Consider the following 19,841-nt stretch of genomic DNA (forward strand, 5'->3'; position numbering starts at 1 on the left):
CGTAGGAAGCCGTCCAGGGATCAGGGCAGATGGGACGACAAAAGGAGAGGTACTGGATTCGTGTTCGGAGGAGGGGGGCGCCAGGAAGGTCCAGCACGGGACACTAAAAAGCCGCCCCAATGACTAGTTGCTCCGGTAGGGGGGAGACTAGCTGCCTTCTACCTGGCCTGGGCATTAATCTCTAATAGCAACTGGATACTGGGGGTGGTAACTGCGGGCCTACGACTAGAATTCTCCCGGGTTCCCCAAGATCGTTTTAAGGTCACTCCTCTTAGGTCATCCTCATCAGAACAGTCTGCCCTGGAAGCTGAAGTTCGGGATCTTTGCCATAAAAAGGTCCTAACTAAAGTTCCAGAGGAAGAAAGGGGGAAAGGTTTCTACTCCCCTTTGTTCCTGGTCCGCAAGCCAGACAGTTCCTTTAGGACCATAATAAATCTTAAATCCCTCAATGAATTCCTGGTCACACGTCCATTTAAGATGGAAACAATTAATTCAACAATAAAATTACTGTTTCAAAACTGCTTCATGGTGGTGTTAGATTTGAAAGATGCCTACTACCATATACCCATTCATGCAGATCATCAGAGTTTTCTCAGAGTGGCAGTGCAGTTAGATGGGTCAGTTCAACATTTCCAGTATGCGGCCCTCCCCTTTGGGGTAGCAGTCGCTCCCCGTGTGTTTACTAAAGTAGTAGCGGAAGTTATGGCCCATCTACGTGAATCAGACATTTTAGTAGTTCCCTACTTAGATGACTTCTTGATTGTAGGGAAAACGGCTAACCATTGTTTGCAACAGCTACAAAGGGCAAGGTCTGCCCTAGAACGGTTAGGATGGCTGCTTAACATTAAAAAATCTCGGTTACAGCCGATGAGAATCCAACAATTCTTGGGCCTCATCCTAGATTCCGTAAAACAGGAATGCCGTCTGCCCCCGGAGAAGCTGGTTCGCCTACACTATCGGGTCCTGAACGCTTCCAATAACCCGACCATGTCCCTCAGGAAAGCCATGTCCCTTCTAGGTTCACTTTCCTCCTGTATCCCGGCGGTCCAGTGGGCCCAGTTTCATTCAAGAACTCTACAGGGCGAGGTCTTAAGGCATCAAAAAATGCTTGGGGGTTATTTAGAGGGCCAGCTAACCTTGTCCCGAAACACAAGGGAGTCCCTAGAATGGTGGCTAGATGAGAATAATTTATCCAGAGGGGTTCCCTGGGAATATGACATATCCCGCATAATCACCACGGATGCTAGCCCTTCCGGTTGGGGGGCTCATATGGGGGAAATTCTGGTCCAGGGCCTATGGGAGCATCATCAGATAGAGATGTCATCCAACTTGAAAGAATTGACAGCAGTAGAGCTGGCGGCTAAAGAACTGCTTGTGTATCTACAGGGCCATCATGTGCGAGTGTTCTCCGACAATCTGGTCACCGTAGCGTATATCAACCACCAAGGCGGGACCCGTTCCAAATCCCTGATGAATGTAGCAGAACGGCTGTTCCAGCTAGCAGAGCAGCATTTCCTATCATTAACAGCTCTACATATAAAGGGGAAAGAAAACACCACGGCAGATTTCCTGAGCCGCAATCTCTTAAGGCAAGGAGAATGGTCCCTAAAAAACTCTATCTTCAACCTGATTGTACAGAAGTGGGGACTGCCAGAGATAGATCTCTTCGCCACCAAAGAAAACAGGAAAGTAAGGCAGTTTTGCTCACTAAATCCCAGAGAAGACCCCCTGGCGGTAGACTCCTTGCTGATAAAGTGGGATTTCGGGCTATCCTATGCCTTCCCTCCCCTATCGCTATTACCTCTAGTGGTGAGGAAAATCAGGAGAGACAGAGCGAAAGTTATAGTGATCGCTCCGTTTTGGCCCAGGAGGGCTTGGTTCTCATGCCTCAGGACCATGTCAGTGTCCGATCCTTGGGTCCTGCCGGAGATCCCGGATCTCCTATCCCAGGGCCAAGTCTTTCATCCTCAGGTGGCTGGCCTACATCTGACGGCGTGGAGTTTGAACGGACACTGCTGAAAGATAAAGGCTTCTCCCCAGACCTGGTTGACACTCTACTTAAAAGTAGAAAGATCACTACTACCAAGATCTATGTCAGAATTTGGAAGAGATTCCTAAAGAACTCTAGAGTAGTCGCTGGGGGTTCGGCTCCTATAAATCAAATCTTAGAATTTCTTCAGAAAGGTCTAGAAATGGGGCTCTCCACTAGTACCCTCAAAGTACAAGTTTCAGCCTTGGGGGCCCTCTTTAGCTGCAACATCGCGGGTAATTACTGGGTCAGTAGATTCATCAAGGCAGCAGGTAGATCCAGGCCAGTGGTGAAGGATAGATTCATGCCATGGGACTTGAACCTAGTCCTCACAGCCATGACAGAAGCTCCATTCGAACCCAGCTCATCAGCCTCTATAAAAAAACCTGTCCCTCAAGGTAGCCTTCCTGGTAGCTCTAACCTCAGCTCGTAGAGTAAGCGACATCCAGGCATTATCTAGGCGTCCTCCTTATTTACAGTTTAAGGACGATAGGGTAATACTCAGACCTGACCCGGCGTACTTACCGAAGGTAGTTTCTAGCTTTCATAGAACACAGGAAATAGTCCTTCCATCCTTCCTCCCTAATCCAGCTAATGAGAAGGAAGAGAAATTACACACCTTAGATGTTAGAGAATGCCTTAAAGAATATCTGGCGGTTACTGACCCCTGGAAAAAGGAGAATGCCCTATTTATCTCCCATCAAGGTCCCAGGAAAGGCTGTAGAGTGTCAAAAAATACACTAGCTAGGTGGATTAGAGAGGCTATTTCAATTGCATACACCTCAAAGGGCAGACCGGCACCTGCAAAACTGAGGGCGCATTCCACCAGAGCCATGGCGTCCTCGTGGGCCGAGAGATCAGAAGTCTCCATTGACCAGATATGTAAGGCGGCTACTTGGTCCTCTCCGAGCACCTTTTATAATCATTATAGGCTAGACTTGGGTGCTTCCACAGACCTCTCTTTTGGTATAAGGGTACTGCAGGCTGAAGTCCCTCCCTAAAATAGTTATTACTCTCTGTAAATCTCTCAGGTGGTGCTGTCATGGACGACCGAATAAAGTCTTAGTTACTCACCGGTTAACGGTATTTTTCGGAGTCCATGACAGCACCCGTATATTCCCTCCATTTAGTTTAAATTTGGGTGTGCACTTCTTCCTCTTGTATGTACACTGGTAAAGAATAGTTGTGTAAAGTACTGTATATAATTTTGCTATTAACCATTGTGGTCCTCTTGTGCTCTGTAATCCAACTGATGCGTGGGAGAGGTGCCGCCCTTTTGTATCTGTAGGTTTCCTGTTCCTGAAGGGCGGATCCCCTCTCTCAGGTGGTGCTGTCATGGACTCCGAAAAATACCGTTACCGGTGAGTAACTAAGACTTTTCATGACACATGACGGCACCCTTATATTCCCGCCCTATTTGATCACGTCATTAGTTGGGTGTTTTGTTAGTATTATACACTCCCTTGGTGTTGGAAATTTAGCAGTATAAAATATATATTATTTATGTGTCCACTAACCTGCGGAGTTCCTCTCGTGCTCTGTAAAACAACTGATGCGGAGAGAGGAGCCGCCCCTTTTATCTTGAAGGTTTCCTGTCCTCGTGGGGCGGATCCCCTCTCTCGTGGTGCCGTCATGTGTCATGAAAAAATACATTACCCGGTATGTAATACCCGTGTTTTCCACCATAATATGCAAATAAAATGAAAAAAAAACAGTGATTTTCTGGATTTTTTTTCTCAGTTTGTCTCCCATAGTTGAGGTCTACCTATGATGTAAATTAGACGCCTCTCATCTTTTTAAGTGGTGGAACTTGCACTATTGCTGACTGACTAAATACTTTTTTGCCCCACTGTACGTACATACATACATACATACATACATACATACATACATACATACAGCCAGCTCTGGCAAAAATTAAGAGAGCACCACATCAAAACCCTGTCATGGGCAGCCCATTCTCCAGACCTGAACCCCATTGAAAACCTCTGGAATGTAATCAAGAGGATGATGGATAGTCACATGCCATCAAACAAAGAAAAACTGCTTACATTTTTGCGCCAGAAGCAGTGTGAAAGACTGGTGGAAAGCATGCCAAGACGCATGAAAGCTGTTTTTTAAAAATCATGGTTATTCCACAAAAAATTGATTTCTGAACTCTTCCTGAGTTAAAACATATTAGTATTGTTGTTTCTAAATTATTATGAACTTTGCATTATTTGAGCTCTGAAAGCACTGGGTTTTTTTTTTTTGACCATTTTTATTTGTCAGTAAAAAAAAAAAAAAAAAATATTGCTTGGAAATTCGGAAACCTGTTTTCAGAAGTTTCTAGACTAAAAAAATAATTTACATTTTACTAAAAAATATACCTATAAAGAGAAAAATCAGACAAACTGAACATTTGAAAGTGGTCTCTTAATTTGTGCCAGAGCTGTATATGCGGTGTATTTTTGAATCTGAGTTTAATTTTCTGCTCCTCAAAAGGGACACACAAAGCAATAGTGTTTGTCAAGAAATTACATAAAATGATTTCAATGACTTGCTATCAAAGAATTTACTAGATCAATCCACCATGTATAGGAATCTCCATTTTATATGTTTTTACTAACAATACAATGCGCACTACAGTTTTCTGCTTGACTCTTATCTTTCTTTATTTTCAGTTTGATAAGGATTATGTGGAATTCAAGAACCAAATAGAAGGTCTTTACCAATCTCTTCAAGGATTTGTAGATTCCTGGTTTGAAAAGCCATTGACTGTAAGTGTACTGTATTCTAAAGCACAGAAAATGCTTTATAATAACTATACTTATAATATAGAGTGAGGTGCTTGGCACACAGTCTGATCAAATTCTCCAGTGATTAACAGCCACTTTGAATACATATAGGTCAGCATATTACGGGAACCGATCCACTCTAAACGAGAAATTGCCTGTTTTTACACAGATTTGTATGTACTCATCAATTCTGACTTATTGTACATGGAAGCATGACACAAATAACCCCGTCATGACCAGAGGTACGGTATTTTCAATTTCGCATTTTTGTTTTTTGATCCCCCTTCTTCCCAGAGCCATAACTTTTTTATTGTATGGTCAATATGGCCATGAGAGGGCTTGTTTATTGCGGGAGAAGTTGTACTTCTCTACTCCTCTTTGGTCAGACCTCATCTGGAATATTGTGTCCAGTTTTGGGCACCACATTTTAAAAAAGACATCAACAAACTGGAGCAAGTTCAGAAAAGAGCGACCAGAATGGTGACTGGTCTGCAAACCCTGTCTTATGAGGAAAGGTTGCAGGATTTGGCAATGTTTAGTTTGCAAAAGAGAAGACTGAGAGGAGACTTAATAGCTGTCTACAAATATCTAAAGGGCTGTCACATTGTAGAAGGATCAACTTTATTCTCATTTGCACAAGGAAAGACTAGAAGCAATGGGATGAAACTGAATGGGAGGAGACACAGATTAGATATTAGAAAAAACTTTTTGACAGTTACAGTGATCAATGAGTGGAACAGGCTGCCACGAGAAGTGGTGAGTTCTCCTTCAATGGAAGTCTTCAAACAGAGGCTGGACAGACATCTGACTGGGATGATTTAGCGAATCCTGCTTTGAGCCGGGGGGTTGGACCAGATGGCCCAGGAGGTCCCTTCCAACTCTACGATTCTATGATTCTACTTTTGAACAACACCATTGGTTGTAGCATATCATGTACTAGAAAATGGGAAAAATATTCCAAGTGTGGTCAAGTTGCAAAAAAAGTGCAATTCCACAAATGTTTTTTTTGTTTTGCTTTTTTACTATGTTCACTAAATGCTAAAACTGACCTGCCATTATGATCCTCCAGGTCATTACGAGTTCATAGACGCCAAACATGTCTAGTTCTTTTTTTTATCTAAGTGGTGAAAAAAAACTCCAAAATTTGTTTAAAAAAAATAAAAATTATTGCGCCGTTTTCCAATACCCGTAGCGTCTCCATTTTTCGTGATCTGGGGTTGGGTGAGGGCTTATTTTTTGCACGCCGAGCAGATGTTTTTAATGATGCCTTTTTTGCAGATATGATCTTTTTATCGCCCGTTATTGCATTTTAATGCAAACAAAAAAAATGAAACTCTGGCTTTTTGACTTTTTTTCTTGTTCCGCCGTTTAGCGATCTGGTTAATTCTTTTTATATATTGATAGATCGGGTGATTCTGAACGCGGCAATGCCAAATATGTGTATATTTGATTTTTTTATGCTTTAATTTTGAATGGGGTAAAAGGGGGGTGATTTGAACTTATCATTTTTTTTTTTTTTTTTTTTTTTAATATTTTTAAAAACTTTTTTTACTTTTTGCATGCTTCAATGGTCTGCATGGGAGACTAGGAGCTGCCGTAACCCAATCACCTCTGCTACATACAGGCATTGATCATATTTCCTGTATGTAGCAGAATTGCTGACTTGCTATAAACGCCGACCACCGGGTGGCACTTATAGCAATCCGGCAGTGACAATCATAAAGGTCTGCTGGAGACCTCTGGTTGTCATGCCAACCCATCAGCGACCTGCGGTCATGTGACACGGGTGCCAATGGGCGGGATTTCAGTCATGCTTGTCGGAAGCATGTGTTAAATGCCGCTGTCTTGAGTTTGATAGCAGCATTTAACTAGTTAACAGCCGTGGATGGATCGCGATTCCACCCACAGCTGCTAGAGGCGTATTATTATGCCCGATGTTGGAAAGGGGTTAAAGAGAATATGCCATCATGTTTTTGCTATCCTAACTGAAAGCAGCATGCTGTAGGGGTAAAAATCCTGATTCTAAAGATGTGTCACTTACTTTGCTGTTTTTTTGCAGTTTTCATTAAAAACTATCTGTAGCAGATCTAGCAGTTCTCTAAATGCTGAGCTCTGTATAACTCCTCCCACATCACTGTGTACACTCTGCACTGTGTATGGCAGCTGGCCAGCTAGTTCTCTAGTTATAAGTTGAGTAAAGCCCCCATTACACATTGCGATATCGCTAGCAATATCGCTGTAAAGTTAACGATTTTGTGACGTAGCAGCGATATTGCTAACGATATCGCTACATGCGATACTTACCTCCGACCGCTCCCCAGCTGGTGTCGCTGATCGCGCGAGAAGGTCCAGGACCATTTCTCGTCGTCTGCTTCCTGCCGGGCTTCCTGTGGCGCTGACGAGCGACGCATGGACGCTGGCGGGAGGACGTCAGGATCGCCTCGTCTGACAGGTAAGTAGCGACCCCCGACCCCTGCTATGTCACTGGTGAGATCTGCCTGTGTGGCAGCTCAATAGCGACCACTTAGCGATGCACCAGCGATCCATATAGTTGTCGGGATCGCTGGTGCATCGCTAAGTGTAACGGTACCCTAAGTGATACATCGCAGGATTCAGGGTCTCTACACTATGCTGCTCTAAAGTTGTGTCAAAAACATGGTGACAGACTGACTGCCTCTTGCTTTTTTATTTTTTCAATCTGCCATACAGTTCTAGAGATCTATACCTTTTAATTTAGTGCTAATTATTGTGCTTCTTACCAAAGGGGCATTGCTCACAGGGTAATGGAGATGGGACACTTTTGACATGGTAACAGTTTCTCTTTAACCTTTTCACGACATATGTTGTAAAATTATGCCATATGACGACTCCTTGACTTTGATGCCGAGCCCACATTTTTACCCACATATGACAGCTGATTTAATGTGCTTTTACAGCCGTGGAGTGGAGCTCCACCTGCAGCTTTTAACCTTTAAAATCCTGCTGTAAAACTGACAGTGGCATTTAAAATGGGGCATGTGTTGTTCCACGCTCCCATCGCTGATGATTTGTCATGACAACTGAGAATCTGCTGAAGACCCTTGCGTCTCTCATTACAATCTTCCTGTGAAAGGCAGCTCATGGCCGCCACTTATAGGAGACTATGATTTTCTCTATACATAACAGTGCTCATGCTCTGCTATGTATAGCACTAGCAATCGGATGATTGCAGTTTCAAGTCCCCTAAAGGGATAATTAATTAAATCCAGTAAAAAAGTGAAATTTAATAAAAAAAAAAGAAAAAAATTAAAGCACAAGTTCAAATCAATCTTTTTTGCCTAATTAAAAAAGCACATATTTGTTATCGCTGCGTTAGTAAAATTCTGATGTATCAAAATCTAAAATAAATTAATCCGATCGCTAAATGGCATAAGGAAAAAAATCAAAATGCCAGAATTATGGCTTTTGGCTGCCGCAACATTCCAATAAAACACAATAAGAGGCGATCAAAACATCCTATCTAGCCCAAAATGGTATTCCTAAAAACGTCAGCTTATGGCACTAAAAATAAACTCTCACAGCTTTGTGAAAAAGTAAAACATTACTGGTCTCAGAAAATGGTGACAAAAGCTAAAAATGTTTTTGTTACAAATTTTCGAATTAAATGAAAAAACTATACGTTTGGCATCTGGCTACTCGTACTGACCTGGTGAATCCTATTTCCAGGTCAGTTTTAACATATAATGAACATGGTAAAAAAAAATCCCCCCCCCTAAAAAAAGAATGTGAAATTTCACTTTTTTTTTTTTTTTTACAATTTGAACACACATGGAATTTATTTCCATTTCCCAGTAGTCTATGTGGTAGAATGAATGGTGTAATTCAAAAGTACAACTTGTCCCGCAATTAACAAGCCCTCATGCGACTATGTAGAAGGAAAATTACAAAAGTTATGGTTCTTGGAAGAAGGGGAGGAAAAAAAAATGAAAAACAAAACAGAAAATAGCCATGGTGTGAAGGGGTTAAAGGAGTATTCTCATCTAGGTAATTTATAACATAACCACCTGCGGGGTCCTACTTTAGAGGTCTTTGGATTGTTGAACAACAAGGCTCTATCTCAGCCCGCTGGGATTTAAGACCCATATATCAATATTCTATACACCTTAGCCACTGCTCCATTTATTCATTATAGGACTGCCAGAGATAGCTGAATGCAATCTGATAGAGAATGAATGAAGTGGTGGTGCATATGCATGCCAAAACTATTCTGACAGGGCCTATGCCTTTTGTATATGTGATAACGCTAATCTTGGGAATGACAATGTAATATAGTATTGTTTGGTATTCACACTGCATTATTTTGTTCTACTTTGATACTTGAGACTGAACAAATGGTGAATCTGTTGGTGAAATTTGAAAGAATTGGAAAGGATCATCTTGACTTTGGGGAAAAATATATGGTAGTTCTACAGCGATACAGCCGCGATTTGGATATGGTCCGGAAACTGTACCAGAAGCATAAAGATAGTCCTCCAACACCTCGAAATGTTCCCCCGGTGAGTATATACATTCCTTATTTTCCAGTTTGTAAGTTTAAAAAAAAAATGAGCTACAAGGGGTATCCTCATGTTATTAAATTGCTTTTGCTAGTCAGACAGCATGAACATAAGTTTGTAATTTATTTCCTTTTTCTACACACTTTCATTCTCTTGCTGTTAGAGCTTTTATCTTACATAGTGTACAGCCTGTTTTTTAGGAGCTCAGCCACCAGAGGTTTGGCTGAGTGTGCAATAGCTCCATTCCAGGAGAGGATTTAACTCCTCCCAGTCAACTCTCTCCAGCACATTGATTTTTATACAACATGGCAGTACTGGTACTTTGCATATGTTTCACTGGTTGTTTTACATGAAAAATAACCAAATAGATGTGTTATTTAGTCTTGTTTTTTACCTACTACTACAGTACTTGCAAATTGGTTTAGATTTATCTTTATTCTTACTGCAGATAACAGGGAAAATTATGTGGGCTCGGCAGCTCTACAGAAAAATTGACCAGCCAATGAGATTTCTCAAATTGAAAATGGAGCTTTTACAGGTTAGTTGTCCATTATTTCCATCATCTTAAAGCTAACAATATAAAAACTATCTTTTACTTTTCTCCAAGCATGCCTTCTAATTACATAATAAGGAAAAAGTGTCCATGTACAGTAAATGGAAGATATAAAAGCCTATTTTTTACAAATGGTGTAGAAATATTGTATTATGGATTTGTTTTATTATATTGTACTATTTGCTTATAAACCGTTACCTAATTTTATTTCCTTTTTAATTTGAACTGACTAAGAATTTATCTCTTGTAGTTACACTGTAATATTACAATATTCGCCTTTTTTGGCCATTTAAGGGATTTACAAGGCTTTTAAGATTAATGTCCTATCTTTGGGAGAGGTCCTCAAAATCAGATCGGTGGGAGTCTGGCTCACGGTTGCCCCACTAATCGGATGTTTCCTCTTCCCAAGATGGCTGGAAGTACAACGTGTTCATAGCTGGGACAGCACAGCTCTGTACGGTGCATGGTGGTCTTTCCTGAGCACTGCAGCTCAGCTTCTATTTGTTTGAGTAGGAGCTGAGCTGTGGCACCTGAAAAGTGCCAACACACAGTGTACTTTTCTGTTTGCCTGAGATAAAAATGGCTGGCTGATTCAGTGCTGTAAACTAGATTCCCCACTGGTTTGATATTGGTGATCAGTTTGAGTCCTATGGGCCCCAGGGCAAAATTTGGACCTTTTCCCCTCCCCAACCATGTTTCTAAGATACATGGACCCAATAGTGTTGCTAGATCTTATAAAGCCAAAAGTGTTTGCCCCCAGTAAATGGAAAAAAAAAATGCAGGCAAAATATGTCTCAAAGAAAATGCAACAATATAATTTTCAAAGTAAGACTTCTAAATAATACAGTCATAAAGTCAGCAAATAGCAAGTATTATCGCCATGCTGTTAAAGAACAAAGCCTACCAAACAACCAATGTAACAAATAACACCACAAGGGTAAAAGAATGCGCAACACCATTTTTATTTATTTATTTTACTTGTTTATATATTGCCACTAATAAATGGTGAAAAACACGAATAGCACTTGTATGAGAAAAACTGACATGTGAATAAAGCCTTACACGCAGACACACAGACAGACAGCAATGATTTATCATCACTTCTAGATCAGCCTGCTTACTTTCCCCCCCAATTCTAGACTATGCAGGATAAAGAAAAAAGAAAAAAGTGCCATAGTGTCACCCTGAGCCCCTACCCAATAATAGTACCTCCCTTTTGTTCCCTTACAATAGCGGTATACCCCAAAATAAAAAAACTATTTTAGTAGTTATGTTCCCCTTTGTGACCTCCACTCAGCAGAAATGTTCACCTCTCTGCTGGCCATATATAAAGAATGCTTATGTCCCCTTTTGTGCCCAAATACAGGAGTAATGCACCATCCACAGTGGCATCAGTACAGTAGTAACGTACACTTTTTCTGCCCCCATGCAGTAGTAGCGTCCAGCTTTTGCGCCTTGATACAGTTGGAACCTCCCAAATTTTGGCCCCATAAATTAAAGGAGTTGTCCACTACCCGGACAACCCCTCCTCAGTTACTTTTCCCAATCACTTTTGTAAATCATTTCCTCCATGCAAAATAATAACTGTATACTCACCTGTGACGTGTGCGCTATTCTAACGTAAGCAACTTCTCTCCCAGTGCTCATGTGACATTGTTATTTCACGAGAGCCCTGCAGCCAGTCAGTAGACACTTTAGTCCCATTTTCTTTAGACAAAGGTGACACCCGGAAGAAGTCAGAGCTTGGTGCTGCTCTCAGACTTCCTCCAAATGTCAGCTACGTCCAAAGGACGTAGGAATGAAGTGACTGTTTATTGGCAGCAGGGCCTGAGTGATTTAGCAATGTCACGCGAGCATCAGGAGAGCAGATGCCGACATCGCTGGAAGGGCACCTGCGCCGGAGGTGGGTATAGGTGTTCGTATTTTACATGAGGGAAATACAGTGATTGAGAAGTGATTATCTGAGTAGTGGACAACTCTTTTAATTATTAATAATATATAGCGCCGGAAGGGGGGACATTGCTAATGCATGGGTCACATTGAGGGATATTATTATTGTCCCTCCCTTTGACCCCATACATAAATAATATTTGCATTGTGGCCCCTTACACAAATAATATTTCCCATTTGACTCCATACATCAATAGTATTCACAATTGTGGCTCCCATACACTAGTAGCATCCCCAGTTTTGGCACTAATAATGTCACCCACTGTGGCCTCCACAGTGGTCCTGTGAAAAAAACAAACAAAAAAGCCCAAACAAAAAAACCCAACAATGCTGGAAACTACTCCCATAATGACCAGCTGCTTCTTGTTTCTCCATTGCCCTATGCAGGAGGTGCAATGAAGTGATGTCATTGTACCGCCTGGTGTTGGCCTTTGACTGGTCTGTAAATGGTATAGATATGGCGGGGCGGGCAGCCAATGGCTCTGTGCTCTGCAATAGTTTTCAATTTGCAATGTTTACGCCTTTGTTGATGACCTACCCTAAAAATGCATCATGAATATCATAAGCTTGGGCATCCCATTTATAGGCAGGTAGAAAGTAATTTTTGTAGAGTTGGAATTGCTCAGAATATATGCTATAATGTATATTCCCATATACTGTATATGAATGGGGTAATTTCTAAATCATGGACAATTGGACAGTCATACATTTCTGCAACAAATTTACCGCATGGGAATCAACAGAAAGAGACACAGCACCATTTCGTCTTAGGCTACTTTCATACATCAGGTTTTCGGCGTCAGGCGCGATCCGGCGTCGTGCCGGAACGCCGGATCCGGCAAATGTTTCGTAAAACCGGATGTGACGGATCCGGTTTTCTGCCGGATCCGTCTTTTTCTTGACAGACAAAACCGGATCCGTCTCATCCGGTTCATCCATTTTTCTATCCGTTTTTCGACTGATTACGCCGGATCCGGTTTTTAAAATTGACCCTTGTGGCCTTCCGAACGGGATTGGCTACTGGAAAACTATATATAGCATGTTCCTACAGCCCTTCTTTGACAGGTTGTAGAGGAGAAAGTGCAGGTTGGAGAGAAGAGCAAGTTACTGGCGAAGATGGATGTTGTCATTGGAAATATTTTGAAGAATTTGGCAGATTTTATAGCAGAGGCAAATCGTTTGAGGGTGATTGTTCTGGAGAAGGAGAGAGCGAGACAGCAGCGCATCAGGCATCGTAGACGACGTTTATGGATCCACCCCATCACAGCCAAGAGAATGACGCGTGGGGTCTATTCTACACTCTGCATGGACCTTCGACGAAACCCGGATAAATTTTTTGGATATGTTAGGATGAAAATGGAGAATTTTGATTACTTGGTGGAGCGCATTGCACACCTCATAAGAAAAGCGGACACCTATTGCCGCTTCTCTGTTTCACCCGCAGAGCGTCTGATGGTGACTTTAAGGTAAGCCACATTTATTGGATGTGATCGCATCAGAGCACACTTTCACTGCAATCTTGTTGGTGGTAGTTTCTATCTCCAAGTGTTCTAGCTCAGTTTTGGTATGTAATGCTGTGATTTAAAACTAATTTATTGTTTTTTAATTCCCCACAGATTTCTTGCAACTGGAGAATCCCTTTCGTCACTGCATTTCCAGTACAGACTCGGGATTTCCACCATATCTGGAATTGTGAAGTACACATGCCGTGCACTGTGGGACTCCTTAGCTGAAGAGTTTTTACCAGAGCCCACAACAGAGAGGTGGATTGAAATTGCTGACAAGTTTCAACAGATATGTCAGTTTCCCAACTGCTTGGGCGCTGTGGACGGGAAACATATCCGCATTGTAAAGCCAGCTGGATCGGGATCGGAATATTTCAATTACAAGAAATATTTTTCAATTGTCCTCATGGCCATCGCTGACGCGGAATACAAATTTATTGCGGTTGATATTGGGGCCTATGGCCGCTCCAATGACTCTCAAGTTTTCAAACTGTCTGCCATGGGGCGTAAACTGTATGGAAACACCTTCCAGTTCCCACCACCTAGACCGCTGCCGCAAACATCTGGTCCACCTATGCCATTTGTCTGTGTAGGGGATGAAGCCTTCCAGCTGTCAGAACACCTTTTGAAACCGTACTCTAGCAGAGGATTGACAAGACCAAAACGCATTTTTAATTACCGCCTCACAAGAGCAAGAAGAATGGTTGAATGTACCTTTGGTATTCTGACAGCCAAATGGCGGGTCCTATTGACTGCGATCAACCTCAAGACAGAAACTGTGGACGAGGTGATCAAAGCGTGCGTGGTACTCCACAATTTTGTTATCTGCAAGGAACCCATTTCCATTGAGGACACCTCTGAAGAAACCACCTTGCAAGATTACCATGACATTACCACTAGAAGTTCTGTGACGGTTTCAGTAATGAGGGACAATTTTGCACTATACTTTATGTCACCTCAAGGCAGAGTACACTGGCAGGATGACAGAGTGTGAAAGATTTGTGCCCTAACCAAACTTGTGTACCTTCTGTACCAACAGTATGTACCTTTGCCAACCAAAGTTGGCTATCTTGTCATGGTCTCTATTTTTAGCTTTAGGCCACAGGTGTGTACCTGGTTGTGTTTTATGCAAAGTATTTCACCTTTTAACAAAAGTTGTGTACATTGTTAGGAAATCACCAACAATAAACACAACTTTTTAGGTGAAATACTTTGCTTCAAACACAACCAGGAACACAACTGTGGCAAAAAGCTAAAATTTACCCACAGTTATATACCTAGTTTTGAATACCATTTCACCTTTTAAATACCCTGTATTTAACCTTTTTCGCCGCAGAAAGAAATGACAGACAACCAGTGTAAAATAATTTTAACTTTTATTGAAAAATGTTTTTTAGTAAACTTTTTTTAAAATTTTAATAAACTTGTTTAATAAAGCTTTGAAACCATAAAACTGGTCATTTTTATTTAAATACACACATTATAAATCTGTGTAGTGTGTGTGGTGGAAATACTGCTGGAGAGGCTGCGGGACACTTCGACACTGGGATCGTGGTGGGGAAGGAACAATTAGAGGTGAAGGTGTGGAAAAAACTACAGAATGGGTGGACATGTGGGAAGCAGAAGAGGTGGTGGGTGGTGGAGTGGAGGGTTGGGCAGGGACTGTAGGAGCAGATGATGTTGATGGCAAGTTGTATGGGGAAGGAGTTTGGTACGGGGCAGGTTGCTGGAAGTGGGGAGATGTCTGGTATGGGGCAGGTTGCTGGAAGTGGGGAGATGTCTGGTATGGGGCAGGTTGCTGGAAGTGGGGAGATGTCTGGTGCTGGGGAGGTTGCTGGTGCTGGGGAGGTTGCTGGTGCTGGGGAGGTTGCTGGTGCTGGGGAGGTTGCTGGTGCTGGGGAGGTTGCTGGTGCTGGGGAGGTTGCTGGTGCTGGGGAGGTTGCTGGTATGTAATAGGAGGGGGAGGATGGAAAGTGGCTGGAGGGGGTGTAGATGGAGGAACTACTGTGGTGGGAGGAGGAGGTTGGGAGGTAACTTGCTGGAGAGCAGCGTGGCATGAATGCATTACATGCATCTGCTGGGCAGGAGAGAGCGTTTCCATGCGCTCCACAACAGACCTGAAAAAGGTGTGGTTTGGCAAAGATCTTGCTTCTGAATGCATGGTTTGCAGAAGTGTCTTCACCTCCAGAATGCTGGAGTTGATCTGCTGATAGCCTGCGGAGATTTGCACTGACAAGACTTTTAGACAGTTCTGGAAAGATGCATTCAGATGCAAGAACTCTGGCGCATAAGTCTTTTCCTGACCCCTCTGCCGCTGCCGCCCAGTACCCGCAGGTGTACTAGAGGTGGCAGGGGCAGAAGGGTGGGGTAAAGGGAAAGCGATCTCCTCACCAGCAGCATCATGTAATGTAGGCGGCCACGATGCTCCTGTGCTGGTGGATGGGACAGATGGGTCGAATATGTGGGAAGGCTGGGAAGGTGCAGATGTACCGGGGCGGTCGAAGTGTCCCTCGGTGCCGGTCTTCTCAGGGATCGCCTCAGAAGGGTCCAATCGTGCAGGCTCCCGAGTGCTGCTCACCGTGCTGTGGAATAAAGAGAAAAAAAAAGTTAAAATAGTGACATGGTATGGCCCTGGCTGAAAAAAAAAATTTACATCTAACATTTTTTTTCACATGTGGTGTGTAATATTTACCTTCTAGTGACCATTGTTTCCCGGAGGAACGACAGGGCTTCTGCGTACTTGTACTTGCTCCTGCGTCCTCCAGATCCACTCGGGGCCCGCATCTCTTTATTGAACTCCTTCTTGAAACGATACCTCACAGACCGCCACCGATTCACAATTCTGTTCCCTGAAACGAGAAAGGACAAAGTGGTTAGTATACAACATCAGTGTTTCCCAAACTCCAGTCCTCATGGTCCCCAGGGGTCATGTTTTCAGGATTTCCATAGTAAATAGAAATCCTGAACACATGATCCGTGGGGACCACGAGGACTGGAGTTCGGGAAACACTGGTTTACATCAAGCAACCGGTACTGTATATACTTACGCTCTTTAATCTGGGCCCGAACATCGCTCCTTGTGAGCCGCTGGGAGGACCTCGAACAGATTTCCTCCCAGAGTCGTCGGGTAACGATAAGGTCAGCGTGGCGGCGGTCAGCCATATTCCAGAGCGGCTCCCTTTCTCTGACGAGATCGATGAGGTGGTCCACATCGAGTCCTCCATCCTCACGCTGGTGACCGCCGCGTTGCTGTCGCCGACGACCCTGGGAGGCACTGCGAGGACCTCTTGGCCGAGCACCAGATTGGGAAGACTAGAGAAGAAAACAAAAAATGTTATGTCTTTGGATGTAGGCATTTGTTTGCTGTGTGTGGTCTGCAGAACATTGTTTTCTATGTGTTGTGTGTAGTGTGATGTTGTGTTTCTGCGTTTGATGCAAAAAACTTACCAATTGTGAGCCCACTCCAGGTGTCTGTCCACCCCTTCCTTCTTCTTCTGGGAGCTCCTCTTCATCTTGTGATTCCTGTTTTGAAATAAAAGGCAATGAATAGACATATATTACAGAGATGATGGATTTTGGAAATAAAAACTTACCGTCAAACGCTGACGATGCGAGGGAGGGCTCCCAGAAGAAGATGTGCTGTCTTCCTGGTGGCCACACTCCATGCCTGTGGGTGGTGTTCCAGCTGCTGCCATTGCTGCTGCTGCTGCATCTATTGGGCGGCTGTTGAAAAAAGAGAAACAAAGGGCCAATGAATATCTTGATATTCAATAGCCCTAGTTTGGAGGAATGGGGGATTTGATAATTACCGTCTCTCATCTGCTGCTGGCCTCCCCTCCTCAGCATGTTCCATTTGCTGCTCCATTTGGGGTGGTGGTGGTGCTGATGGTGCTGCAGTGGTCTCCTGCCTTCTCCTGCTGCGCTTGGTTGCTTTCTTGGGTGGCATGTTGGGTGTGGCTGTGGGTCCCACTGTCTTGCTTTTATATATATGTCTTGTGGGCAGAGCTACTGAGCATGCTCAGACCAAAAAAACCGGATCCGGCCACCGGATCCGGCTTTCGCCGGATCAGGCGCATTGCGGCGCTCATAGGCTTTCATTGTGTGAAAAAGACGGACGGATCCGGCGAAAACCGGATGAAACGCATGGCCGTCCGGCGCAAATGCAAGTCAATGGGGGGGAAACCGGATCCGGCATTGCATTTCGCCGGATCCGGTTTCTGTCAAAAGCACCGGATCGCGCCTGACGGCGAAAACCTGATGCGTGAAAGAGGCCTAAGGCTATGTGCACACTATGTCTTTACCAGGTGACCGAACCAACTGAATTTTCAAGGGGAAGAAATTTCAGCAAAAGCTTTTTTTTTTTTTTTTTTTTTTTTTTACCTAAACCATCTTTTATAGTGTTTTTTTTTTTTTTTTTTTTGTCGTTTTGTGAGTACATTTTCTATCTTATTGCCTGCCTGGGTTTTTTTGTTTAGCGCCCTTCCAAAATTTTTTTTGTGGCGTCTTTCTTGCTGGAATTTTTCAGATTTTTTAAAACTCCATTTAATATTGAAAGAGCTGCTGAGGCTATCTAACCATGATGAGTTTTTGATGTTGCAGATTATTTGCACCCATTTAGTAAAATAGGTTACTTGCATTTTTTCTAAAATACACAGCGTCAAAAACTCTCCGAAAGCTTATTGTTGGAATGAAGTCTAAATGATAACAAAAATGCTGACAAAATGCTCAAAATAATGACTGAGCATCTTTTGAGCTTTCCCACCTATTCTGTTATAAAGTTTAGAGTGTGTTCAGAACAGAGATCGCCTGAAGTATGGTCAGGTCAGTTCTTTTAGCCTCTTGGCATCTTTGGAATCCTGAAGCAGTTTAAAGGCACTAAAAATACTAAATATCTGAACAACTAGTTGTTTTTACATAGAAATGAATATGTTCATTCTTGAGAGTGTACTGCTTACTTTTTTTAGGGCATTGAAATGAAAAAAATTATCCGGAGCTACAACAAAATGGCTGCCGTCCTAATGGAGTTTGAGCTGCTGTATTACAGAGGATGGTGCAGATGTGTGGAAATAGCCAAAACTGGCCTGCATGCTTCACTGCTGGTCCGACATCCAGACACAAAGGTATTTAATGATACACAATTTAATCTTGTTGTTTGCAAGCAGCAGAGCAGGAGGCTCTGTGCAGGACAAATCTGTGTGACTGAGTCTGAACACAGGCCACAGAAAGCAAAGCTTCTGACGCATCCACGAGTGATACAGTGACTGATATGGATGTTCTGGCTGCAAACCAAAGGGTAAAGTTCCGGATTTTGTTTGTGACTTTTAAAATAAAGACATTTATGTTTGAACTTTTTTGGGTCACTGCCTAATTACCGCACGGATTAGAAAGCCGCTGCCTTACACTATCTAATACCTGTTTTGCTTCTATGTAGGAACTATATGTTAACCTGGATCCTATAGTTTTGGAAGTTCTATATGAAACAAAATACCTTCGTAAGATGGGTTTTGAAGTTCCCGATGTCATACATAGCATTGCCACTAGAGAGCAGCAGATTAAAATGCAACAAATCAAGTAAGTACTTGTTCTAAAAAGAAGTATTTATTACCGGTTGGTATACTGTAATTGTAAAAATGTATCATAATATTCACTACATACCTGCAGTTTAGGGATGCATCTATTATGCAATTACAAATTATTGAGAACTATACATGACCATTAGTGTTGAGTGACTTTTCGTTTTTTAGGGTCGAGTTTCGTTTCATGAAACCCGACTTTTCCAAAAGTCGGGTCGAGCAAAATCGGCCGACTATAGGGAAAAGTCGGGGTCGTCCCGAAACACGAAACCCAATGTAAGTCAATGGAGAATTAAAGTCGGCAGTGAGAGGAGGACAGGAAACACACCAACAGTGCCCATTTGAATGCCAAAAGCATAAATTCTTGTTACTGAAGCTTGTCAACCTTAATTAACTTCATAATACTAGTTACGCACTGAAAAATGGGGGTTATATGGCTACAGTTGTAGGGGGGAGGGCTGGCTCCAGGTTTTCGTGGGCCCAGGGCCAAAGAGCGCCCCTTTAACACATATCACAACTCAAGATGCTCCGATACGGCAGAGAAATAGCAGTATAGTACAATGAAAAATACTTCACTTCTTACATCTCATGACTGATATCCATTTTAAATTCTCCAATACCTCCAAAAACGGACAGTATATAACTCCATACAGTATTATGGCCAGCGCTTAGTGTGCTATACAGAGTAATGAGGCCCATATATTTCTCCATACGGAATCATTATTCCCATATAATGTTTCAAACCGTATATGATGAGCTCCACATAATGCTACAGTATATGTTGGTCCCCATGGATGAAGCTCCACTGTCTTATGGGCCCAAATAATGCTCCATATATAATGGGCCCCATTTCTACTGCTCTAGTGTATAATGGGCCCTGTAAATGCTGCTCCAGTGTCTGATGTCCACCTTTGGAATG

The 19,841-nt window shown here is 42.8% G+C and overlaps 1 protein-coding gene across 1 annotated transcript in view; it reads left to right on the plus strand.

Annotated features, from left to right (window-relative positions):
- LOC141099782 (dynein axonemal heavy chain 5-like) overlaps positions 1–19,841 on the plus strand; it is a 587,253-nt gene that overhangs the window by 97,222 nt on the left and 470,190 nt on the right. The window contains exons 16-20 of the mRNA XM_073587845.1: positions 4,693–4,788; positions 9,168–9,341; positions 9,790–9,879; positions 18,314–18,469; positions 18,781–18,920. Coding sequence (XP_073443946.1) covers positions 4,693–4,788; positions 9,168–9,341; positions 9,790–9,879; positions 18,314–18,469; positions 18,781–18,920 — 656 coding nt within the window. The remainder of the gene's footprint in view (positions 1–4,692; positions 4,789–9,167; positions 9,342–9,789; positions 9,880–18,313; positions 18,470–18,780; positions 18,921–19,841) is intronic.

Source organism: Dendrobates tinctorius, unplaced genomic scaffold (assembly GCF_039654945.1).
Source record: "Dendrobates tinctorius isolate UK_male_01 unplaced genomic scaffold, ASM3965494v1 ptg000102l, whole genome shotgun sequence".
Classification (NCBI taxonomy): domain Eukaryota; kingdom Metazoa; phylum Chordata; class Amphibia; order Anura; family Dendrobatidae; genus Dendrobates; species Dendrobates tinctorius.